Consider the following 11,608-nt stretch of genomic DNA (forward strand, 5'->3'; position numbering starts at 1 on the left):
ATTACTTGTGTCATGCACAAAGTAGATATCCTAACCGACTTGCCAAAATTATAGTTTGTTAACAAATTTGTGGAGTGGTTGAAAAACGAGTTTTAATGACTCCAACCTAAGTGTATGTAAACTTCCGACTTCAACTGTAACTTGTAAGCAGGTCTACTTTGGCAATAAAATAATTTTGCACAAATACTTTTCTAAAATCGTCTGAATAGGAGAATGGTATCCTCAAGTGTGGAGAAAAGGCTGAGACTACCTCAAGCTAAAGCATGTCACAAACAATATAATTTTAGTTAGTGAATAACATTTTTTAAATGTACAATAATTCCAACTCTTTTGACCCCATTCTGGCATTACTGGCATGTGTCTCTAAAGGTAGTAATTTCTAAGATGTCTAACAGTTACAGCAGTAGTAATTTGGGAACATACTGAGACAGAGCACAGATGTACGCGCCTCAGGGCAGTATGGGTAGAATGCAAATTAAGGCCATTACATCACCCGCAGCTCCACTCTACAGGCTGAGACATTGTGGGATGGGGGTGAAGTTGTGGATTGCTGGTTCCCCAATGGTTCGGTGCAGCCAGAGAAGGACTTAGGTCAGACTTCACTTAATTTGTTCTGGATCAGTTCTATTTAGTGTGGGATTTCCCTAATGGCCCCATTGCCAGTTCTTGACTCGGGCCCCAGCTCACAAGAACTGTACTGGCACCTCAAATGTTCTACAGCTTGAGTTCCAACACCTTAAATATTGGCTTAAAGTTCCAGCACCTAAATACAAACAGTACTGGGACCCAAAAATAGTACCGACACCTATTTCAGACCAAGTCAAGCACTGCCCATTGTCAACCAGGCAGCCTAAGGTCGTCGTCATCCAATCTTTTCAAAATGTTATGTTGCAAACATGGATTAAAACTATAGGTTTTGTGTGGGTGTTTGTCTGGATGAGGTTGGTTGGTTATAAAATGCACAAAATACAGATGGATCTGGTGGAAAAGCAAGAGTGATAAAATGTAAACTTAGATATAGCTTAATAATGGGGGGATGACTAGGACTGGGAAAGAAGAGCCCTAAAATGGGAAGTGGTCGTTTAGGAGGAAGACAGTGGAAGTGGATGCCGGGGTTGAATCGAGCAGTGCGTTGAGCAAAGTTGGTGAAGATGAATGGACAACAGTAGTGTCATAGAATGAAACAAAAAGGAAATGATCTAAAGTTGGAATGGAGGATAGATATTTGTGTATGTGAAGGATGCATGCATCCTGGGGACGCAGCGTAACCTAGTGGTTAGAGTGTTGGATTAGTAACCGAAAGGTTGCAAGTTCGAATCCCTGAGCTGACAAGGTACAAATCTGTCGTTCTGCCCCTGAACAAGGCAGTTAACCCACTGTTCCTAGGCTGTCATTGAAAATAATAATTTGTTCTTAACTGACTTGCCTAGTTAAATAAAGGTAAAATTTAAAAAAATACATGGGAGACCTGTTTGAGGTGTTGAAGATGGTGAAGCATACTCTGGGAAAAGTGGAATCTATCAAAGTGACCAGAAGTGCTATTATTCTGATTAAGTGGGTTTCTGTAGAACAGAGGAAGGTTGCAGTATCCCTCAAAAGAATCCATACAACAGAAGTATCATGCTTTGAACTTCAGAGCAGAGTGCCTGTGAAAGGAGTCATCTCAGGGGTGACGATGGATGTTAACATTAAATACCTGAAGAGAATTCCAGGTTGTCGTAAATGTTTGCTGCCATTCAAAATATACCGTGTGTTATAAAGGTGGATTTTGTGGCATTCATCCCCACAGTTATAAACTTTAGGTAGGTGGCGGTGTACTCACCTTAAGTCAGATGCGAGCCACCAACCCAATCCCAAAGAAGAAGAATCTTAACTCAATTAAAGGTAACCTGTAGTGGACTTGTGATATTTGTTTGTGTTACTTATGACCAGAGGGAGAAGGCGCTTTGTGTCATGCAACGTGGGTTAAGATCTGTTTCTTGTTTGCTCTTAGTTCTCTGTGGTAGCGTTAAGTGTGGAGGTGTAGTAATTGAAGTTGAACATTCCTGGTGTTTGTGATGCCTGCCGTTTGGTGCGATGCAGACCCAGTGGGGAGCATGGTGAAACAAAAGAGTCATTGTCAGTCTCTATCAGACAAAGTCATGTTAGGATATATCAGTTATCTGGTTAGGGCTTTTGTGCAGAATCCACTGCTCTGTTTCAGGTGCAACGTTTATGTTCATGTTGCAGCAGTGTGTAAGAGGGAGATTCCAAGATGTGGGAAGTGTGCTGGAGGGCATGTGCCAGAGGATTGTGAAGTTAAGGTGGATAAAGTTGTTTGTCAATTGTAGGGGTGCTCATGTTTCTGGGGATCTGAAATCTATGTGGCTCTAGAGGCAGGTTGAGGTGGACCCTGGCAGAGTAGTGCAGAGGGTGTCATATGCTGAGGAGGATGGGTCAAGGGTGAGGATCCCAGTGAGTGTTAGATTTGTGCCAGTACAGAGGGATAGGCCAATCAGTGAGTTATGCTTCAGTAAGGTTGGCTTCTTAACGTTCATAGTAATGGATATCAACTGTATTGCAGAAATGGGAAGTAAATCACAGAAAATATATGCTGTAGTGGCAACTGCAGAGAAGTATTTAGTTATACAAGATTTAACTTCAGAAGAGTTACAGGGTGTGTTGAGCAGTGATGTCCCATCTTCTCAGGCTGTTGACCTAGGGTAGGATCAGAGAGGGTTAAAGTCGTGGAATAAGGTGATGGGTTTTAATCAGTATAGGGTTAGTTGATAGGGTAATATTTGTTTAGTTTTTATTCCCATTTAGTATTTTAAGTGTAATGGATCTATAGTTCAGTTGGGGGCGGTAATGCAACATATTGGATGCCAACCGCCATTAAATCTCACCGAAGAAGTCTATTTTTTCTGGGGGCGCACGTCTGCTGAGAAGCTAGCTGTGCTGAGCCAAAGAGGGTGTTAGCTGACCTAGCATTAGCTAGGTAGGAACCTTTTTAAGTTAGCATTATGACCGGCGGGAAACTTAACTTTTGTAACTTAACGACCGTAAGCGTTGTGAACGTGTGCCTATTATGGAAGTGTTTGTACAGTAAACAAGCAAGGTATAGTAGCTAGTTCATGTTATTCATTAGGATATGTTCCTTAACACTAGAGAAACTAGCTTTGTTGGCTAACGAAATGAGTTTAGGCCTAAAAGTCGACCCCGTAGTTTCTTGCTTAACACAGACGAAGCCGCTGCACTTGCAAGGAGAGGGGGACAAATGCTGTTAGCAACTCACAGAATCATGTCCTGGCCCGTGTGATGTGTGGCCATTTAAACATCTAGTTAAGTTATGTATCCCATAAATATGTATTATAGACGGAAATAAATGATTTCGCTTACTTGTTTCGCCTTTAGGCACGTTGTATGAAATGCCTAACGTTTAGCTAGCTTTATTTAGTAGGAGGTTGTCCTGCCTGCTTGCTGTGGGTGCGTTCCTACATTAGCTCTATCTACTCCGATTTCAGAGCACTCTCGTCTGAGTATGCAAGAGCGCAGAATACCGTTATGAAGTTACGAACGCTCAACACCCGTTGAATATGGCCGGAATCAGTAAACGGCAAAAAAACGTGATTAACTTGTTTCCAGCACCCCATTTAGTCACCAAAGCTCTGAATAACATGAAAACAGCCTAACCTGCTCTGCTAGGGTGAGTAATGGTCAGAGTGAGGTGTTCTCTCATTTGTGTCTGGAAGTAGCTAGCCAACGTTAGCCAGTTCGTTTGGGTGATTGACTGCGGTTGTGAGGTCAGAACGCTCGGATCAACCCTACTCTTCTTTGGCCGGAGCGTCCAGTGTGCGCTTGCGCTCTGAACGCTACAAGAGTGAAACGCTCTGAATTTACAAACGCCCAGGGCACACTCTGTCACTCCAGATTGAATTTACAAACACACCCTGTTGCTTGCGATGCAAAAAATGATTAATGTACACTGCCAAATGTCAATTTAACATAAGGCAAAGCCTACTATTCCATCATAGTTAAATCATGTTAGCAACAATGTAGCTGGACATTAAGAATGATTGCAGGCTTGGTTATGTGTTTAGAAAGGTTTATTCAGTTAGGCCTATTTTATTAGTGTGTTCAGACTCCGAGCCCATACCGTGGTAGAAATCGTTATGGTACCAGCCATTAGTCTAGTGTACATATAAATCAGTAATCAACCACTGCCCATGCATATATAGAGTGACAGCAGTAGCTACGCAGAGCTGGGACCAGGCAATAATGCATATAAACTAAAAAGTCAACAAATATGAGTGTAAATAAAATAGTTTCTTGATATAATCTACATTATGCAGGGCATGCATGCATTGTATAGCGTTGTGGATGTCATCAAATCACATCGGTTGTGTTTTTTTTGCTGCTGCAGGGCGTCTGATGGAGAGGATGAGTTGGGGCCGGGGAGCGAGGAGGAAAGCTGGCAGGCAGCAGCCCACTGACGTGGAAGCCTTTGACCCGGAAGTAGTTGCAGAGGTCAGAGAACTCTTCAATAAAGTCAGGACATACGTCAAACCGGCCAATGGGGAGTGGTGTATCCCTGACCCCAGTGACGCACTGAGACACCCGGCCCAGGACCACGTCCTCCTGCAGACCCTGAAGACGTCACTAAATGAGGTGAAGAACCAACTTAGCGATAAGGATCTGGAAGTCTGGCACCAGCATACCAATTCCACCAACCGTGCCGGGAAGGTCATTGCTACTGTGCGAGCTGCCGCCAATGCCGAAATCTGCACTCAGGCCTGGTGCAAGTTCTATGAGATCCTGGGCACCTTCAACCTTCTGCCAGAGGAGGCGTTGCAGAGCGGGGAGCTGAACACTGTTCACCTGTGTGAGGCTCCAGGGGCCTTCATCGCCGCTCTGAACCACTATCTCAAAACCAGCAAGCACACGCACTACTGTGACTGGAGTTGGGCAGCCAACACACTCAACCCCTATCACGAGGCCAACGGAGGGGGCACCACCATCACGGACGACCGCCTCATCGCCAACACTCTGCCCTGGTGGTTCTTTGGCTCGGACAACACAGGAGACATCATGAGCCAGAAGCACCTGTTGGAGCTGCAGACCTTTGTGGGTAACATGCGTCGTATTGACGTGGTGACGGCGGACGGGAGCTTTGACTGCCAGGGGAACCCCGATGAGCAGGAGGCCCTGGTGTCATCGCTGCACTACTGCGAGGCTGCGGCCGCACTCTTCCTTCTGGGCCCAGGCGGCTCGTTTGTACTGAAGATGTTCACTCTGTACGAGCACTCCTCCGTCTGCCTGCTCTACCTGTTAAACTGCTGCTTCCGCTCCGTCAGCGTCTTCAAACCGGCAACCAGCAAAGCAGGGAACTCTGAGGTGTACGTCGTCTGTCTTCACTACGATGGTAGGGAGGCTGTGAGGCCCCTGCTGTCCAAGCTGATCCGTCACTTCGGGCCGGACCTGGCTACACGTGAAGCCCTATTCCCCAGCAAGCTCCTCCCACAGTCGTTCATGGCGCAACATGAGCAGGCGTGCTCCTACTTCCATGCCCTACAGACAGGGACGATTAGGGAAAACCTGAGATTGTTTGAGGGCCTGAATGAGAAGCAGAGGCAACGACTGGAAAACATCAGGGACTGCACTGCTCAGGAGTACCTGCAGCGCTTCCAGGTAAGAGTGGCAAATGTGCAAAGTTAAAGTAGATGGCGAAGCCTATAGCTCGATAAAAGTTTGCTGATGCCCTTTGACCATTAGTTAGACATTATAAAGTGCTAGGATAATAATTATCTACAATTTAAGAATAATTCTTAATGAGTATAATATGAGATATTCAGTGACCGATGGCCACCTCCTGAATTTATTTTTGGTGGATCTGTCATTTAGTATCAGTGACTTGTTTAATACAAAGTTCTGCATAAAAATTTTCAAGCCACATGCTTGAGCTGTTCTTCCTATTCCTGTGTGTAGGTGAGTTTTCTGCCGCGGGCCCGCTGGTTGTCTCGTAACACAGTGGCCCTATCGTGTTGCAGCGTAACGAGTCGGAGGCCCCTGAGCCAGAAGAATCAGATGGGCTCCTTTAACCAGCGGATTGAGCTGCAGGCCCTGGGCTGGAAGGAGCGTGTTGGTAAGGGCCGCTACGCTGCCTGTGTGGAAGGGCACGGCCCCGAGGGCACAGGGACAGGCTGTGTGCTGGCAGGGCCACTGGCAGAATGCCATATGGACACCTGGTTTGTGATGGTGGGGGCGGTCCTCACTGTAGTCAGGAATTCACCATTCTGTGATGGGGGTCTGTTGAACCACCTCAATGAAGCCTTGGAGCAGGCTACCCTAGGCTCAGGCATGGGCAGGTCAGCTGCCTGGACTCTGGTCCCTCCCTGTAGCTCTTGCCCAATGGTTGGTACCACCTCCATCCTCTCAGAGGTGGCAGCCCAATGTGACATCACTCCCTGCAATGGCAAGGGAAACAGAAACTGCCTAGTCTTTGGCAGAGCATCGTGTTGGGGGGATTGTGAGGAGCAGGCTGGGGGGTTGGTGCTGGAGTTCTGTTCGGAGCCCTCGTTACCACCTATGGCCCACACCACTCTGCATGACGGGGAGCCGCAGTATCAGAGAGACCTGCTGGACTGCGTCCTGATCTCCCTGCGCCGCATGGGACCCGGCGACGCCCTCCTCCTGCCCATCCTCTCCGCCTTTACCCGTGTAACCGCGGCAACCGTCCTTTGCCTCCACCTGTCCTTCCGCTCTGTCACCTTCAGGTGTCCTTCTCCTCCAGGTGCTGCGGGGGCGGTGCTGGTATGTGTGGGGTTCTGTCCAGAGGCTGCTGCTCGACTCCTTCCCTACCTTGGTGACCTGCAGGAGCGTATGGGCTGCCTGGCCAGGAGGGAGGAGGACACTGACAGTCTGCCTCCTGGAGGCCAGAGACAGGTACTGCAGTTTGTTCCCATGGAGGAGCTGCTCAAAGGAGAGCTGACAGAGTTCCTGTGGACCATGAACTCAGCCATCGCCCGTCAACTGCTGCACCTGCTCATGCAGGCTTAGCTGGGGTCAACAGAGGGGCTCTGAGTGTCTCAGGTGGATTGTACCATAGCCTGGCCCAAAAACAAGCACTGACTAGCTAATTTCTCTAGCCCCTACCCCATCAGTGTTGACAAATGTGAAGGAATTGGATGGGTGGAAGCAATATGGTGGAAGCTCCCCCTTAACTTAATCCCATCTGGTCCCTTCAGATCTGTATCACAGAAGTGGGATGGGGTTGTTTTTGGACCTTGCAACTTTCAATATTTAATAAGGGCACAGTTGGTCCTTGTTTTCATGAAAATTAGAGGCAAGCAATTCGGTGAAGTAAATCTATTTGATATCATATGATTGGTGCTGTGATGATCAGACATTGAAGACCTAACTGACTTATTTTTTTTTATGATTGTAAATATCAACAGTTAATCTGTTTTGAATTAGGACAACATTTGGTCACATTTCCCTGGGTCTCTGATCTAATGTATTTTTAGGACAGCACAATAACTCATGTACTGCTAATTCAAGTTATTTGAAGTAAAAAATACTTCATATTAGTTTCACTATTAAAATAAAAATATTATCATGCATTTTGTTAGGAGTTAAAAAGCCTTTTTTGTGTCATTTTCCTGACACTGTCTAACCAGAAGTGACTAAATACAGTAGATTGTGTGACTGTTTTTTTTACCTGGTGACTGCTGTGAAGGCTAGCAGTGCATGCACTGTTTCACTCTGCAGGGGTTTGAAGAAAATGTAGTCTTGCCTCTACGGCATCTATACTTAAACCCCATTTACACCTGGTGTTAAAATGCAAATGAATACCTGATTATGTAGGATCTGATAATGTCCACAGCACAGCTGGCCTTGAAATGCGTCTCATGTCAGTCTTGTCTGCATTTTTACGTTTTCTTTGGAATGATGCATCCACTAGAACAGGTAGCCTATGTGGTCAGATACTTTATTGAAGAAAATGGTTGGACCGAAATGTGTTTTGGGAACGTGCTGTGCAAGCCAATGTGTCCACAATGTGTTTTATATATACTTTTGTATAGGTTTTGTTTGCCTTTGAAAAAACTATTTTTTTATATTTATGTGCTGTTGAATATTTGAAGTCATTTTTTTTGGGGTGCAGGTTGTATTCCTTTAATAAAAAAAATATTGACTTCACTGAATTCTTACCTTGTTTTGCCTTACTTTAGTGAACAGAAACAGAGGAGAGTTTATTTATTTTCAGGATATTCACAAGAGTCTGGAACACAGCCATTTGTGAAAACCAAGAAAAGTCTTCATTAGCAGAAACTGTCAGGACAATCCTGGTGTCTACTTCAGCAAGAGCCTCCACTTCAGGAAGAGGGTTTAAGGTTTACCAAAGCGAGTGAGAACCCCCAAGGGTGCTCTGTAATAAACACAAGCTGCTGAAATCAGGGTAAATAAAGATCCTGGGAGAGGATTCTTCTTTCTCTTTGTTGTGCTCTAAATTTGTTTTTATAAAACCATCCAAAAGCACAAAGGAAACTTCAGAGCTACAGCCCTGAGCCTTCTTTATGCAGTACAATGTACTGTCAGTACATGTTATAGGTAGATGAGGTATAAGATTAAGTGATGATCAAATCTTTGTATCACAGTAGGCCATTTGGAGAAAGGGAGTGTTTGAGAAGCTGTATCAGTGTATCATCTGAAGACCAGCCATTCCCTAATTTTCTGATTAATACTTTTCCTGTGTGTGTTAATTAGGCAGCAGTCAGGAGGGAAACAACTGAAGGACAGGGTAATAGAGAAGATGACAGTGAGGCTTAAAATGCCTCAACAGCCAAGGGGTTCCTGTCAGCTCAAAAGGAATAGATTCAGATTGCATTTTTAGACATCTCATTGTTTCGCTGCTGACCTCTTCTTCTAATCCCTGTGGCTGCTGTTGAACACAGTTTGTCATTTTCACATTCTTCCTCTATCTCTCTCACACTCTGTTCCTCTTTCTCAGCCCCCTCCTCCCCCACTACTCCACTACCAATTCATCTCTGTTGATTTCCATAGCTGTGGAGTGGAGGGCTTCAATGAGTGTAGTGCGATCTAATGAATTGTTTTAATGGAACCATTGAATGATTCCGAGTAGAATCCCTGCTTTTGCTTCGATTAACCAAATCCACTCACCATTTGTGAGTGAGGGTAGAGATGGGGTTTGGAGGGGGGGAGAGTAGCCGAGTCGGAAGCTTTATGTAATATCTGAACAACTAGCATCTCCCCTGGCAAAATACACACGCCAGAGACTACTAATGAAGGACTGAGCAGATGTCTGGATGAACAGAAAAGGAGAAAAGGAGAAGGTAACAAGCCACCCCTCTGCAGGTTCATTCAGATCAGAATGTGTGTGCGGGTGAGAGAGTGTTGAGGCAACAGCAGAACAGAGAATAGTGTTTGTCTTTTTCTATGTCTTGTTTATCAGAATCTTGCTGTGTGGATGAGGCTAAATGGTGAACCCTATGATGGATGGCTAGTGTTCTACAGGGTCACACACACACATTCTCACACTTTAAGCACTGACCTGGTGTAAGCTCATTACCCACACATTGCCTTTGCTGAATAAATCACAGTTTGAATCACACAAACGTGTACATACATGCTAACAATACCTTGGAGAGTTTCAAAGGCATCAACTGAACATGGAAAAGCAATGTCCATTTGATTACATTATGTCTGTGTGACAGTGTGAGATTACTGATTAACTTCTGTCTGTGTAATATACTATAGATGAATTTACGTCACAGAGAGTGAAATAGAGAGTGTGTGTGGATAAGCGAGATAGATGACAATGAGTTATGATAGGCTTAAGTTGGTGAGAGTGGTAGAAATTCAGGTGATTGGGTGACATTTACTGTAAATGTAATCCCTTTTCAGTGCTCCCAATTTGTTCCTCTGTCACTGCTCTGTCCAATCCCAATCTGTACAAACACACACACACACACACACACACACACACACACACACACACACACACACTGCTCGTTCATGATACAACTGCTACTACCAGACTCTTAATTACTATTGTTAATAATGCACAATTTAAAAACTTGCCCCCCAATCCCCCCTTCCCTGATACGTACATGTGTACATATTGGACTATAAATTGTGCCTTACTGTATTATACTTCTGCTAAAAAGGTTATTCTATTCTCCTCAGTCATTTACTTTATGTTCGTATTCTTATCTTTGTTGCATTGTCGAGAAGGAACCTGCAAGGAAGCATTTTGTTGAACGGTGTATACAATGTGCATCCTGTACATACGACTAATATAACGCTAAACTTGAAACACACACACACACACGTACACACACACACACACTGGATGTTCTCTATGAACCCTGCCTCTTACACACTGAATGGATGAACCCCTTCCCCTGCCCCCTCTTCAGTGGATGGATGGTCTACACTGGTGGCATGATTCCAGCTACATCAAAATCTGTGGAAAGCTTCTCCTTCCATATGTCCCTCCATCCATCCAGGAGTGAATCCAAATATAGTTTAGCGATGTAATCACTTAACACCAGAGAGAAAGGCCAAAGGTGAAGTGAATGGACTGGAAAGGCCGTCCTCTTATAATAATTAATAATTATGGGGGGAACGTGTTGCGTTGAAGATGTAGGGGCTTGTTTGGGAAATTACACTGAAAATCCCACCCTACGCCCCAGTGATGTTGTCCACCATGCCCCACGTCTGCCGCCCAGGTTATACTTGTGTGTCGATGTCAGCCATTGTGTGAAAGGGGGTATTTACTTTCTGTGGGATGTCTCCAACCCTGGCTATAATAGCAGACTGACATTGACATGTCATAGTGACAGTGTGTCAGACATAAATGGTTTACAGTGTCAGGGTTTTCGAATGATAACAGTATCAGCGTGTTTGGGTTTTTGGAATGAAACATGTGTCAGAGTGTGTTTCTGTTTGGAAATGATGGATTGGTGAAGTTCTGCATTTTGGGAATGATGGAGTGTGGGGATGACAGCTCTGTTCTGTGGCTGGTATGCCCTGAGACAAACTATCACACTGAGACACATTGGGATGCAGAGACTTGATATAAATACACAGTGAAAACAGAAGGGCCGCTAGAAGCACAGTGAAAAGCTGTTTTCTGTTGCAGCAACACAACAACAGGACAGAGAGGCAGTCACCCTCCTTATTCCTACACTTGCTCAGTTAAGAGATAGAATAGATTTAAAGGAAGCAGGTCGAAAGAGAGAGAGAGTGAAGAGTCATAGGAAGGGAGCGAAGACAGGAAAGAGAGAGGGAGTACAGAGACAGAGGAAAATGAAGGATGATGAAAGTAGGGGAGATGCAGGAAGAGAGGGAGAGAGAGAGTTTAAAGAAAGGGAGGTGCGTGGAGAGGTTTGTGAGACACAGTTGTTCTCCCCAGATGCTTGTTACAGGCAGAGCCTTCTGAAAGAGAACTGTGAGAGCAGCTGTGAGAGGAGCTGGGCTCCTGTACTGTTCGCTCTACAATAAACATGCAAATAGGAATAAATATAGAATAGAATAAAAAATAATAGAAATCATCAATGGCAAAGACTGGTAATCAGGTCAGGCCACAAACAGCAGTAATTAAAAAGCT

General features: G+C 44.9%; 1 protein-coding gene across 5 annotated transcripts; it reads left to right on the forward strand.

Moving 5' to 3' along the window:
* Positions 1-1,812: 1,812 nt before the first annotated feature.
* Positions 1,813-8,180, forward strand: cmtr2 (cap methyltransferase 2). 5 transcript variants are annotated; one of them, XM_014126990.2, is made up of 3 exons: positions 1,813-1,884; positions 4,403-5,667; positions 5,965-8,180. In XM_014126990.2, the coding sequence occupies exons 1-3, from the start codon at positions 1,833-1,835 to the stop codon at positions 7,033-7,035; spliced, it is 2,388 nt and encodes a 795-aa protein (XP_013982465.2). In that variant the 5' UTR covers positions 1,813-1,832; the 3' UTR covers positions 7,036-8,180. The 5 variants fall into 5 exon arrangements, with proteins under 5 accessions (XP_013982465.2, XP_013982466.2, XP_013982468.2 ...); XM_014126991.2 differs by lacking the exon at positions 1,813-1,884 and adding an exon at positions 1,901-1,960; XM_014126993.2 differs by lacking the exon at positions 1,813-1,884 and adding an exon at positions 2,875-3,097.
* The last annotated feature ends 3,428 nt before the right edge of the window (positions 8,181-11,608 follow it).

The sequence above is a fragment of the Salmo salar genome, chromosome ssa11, assembly GCF_905237065.1.
Source record: "Salmo salar chromosome ssa11, Ssal_v3.1, whole genome shotgun sequence".
Lineage (NCBI taxonomy): Eukaryota > Metazoa > Chordata > Actinopteri > Salmoniformes > Salmonidae > Salmo > Salmo salar.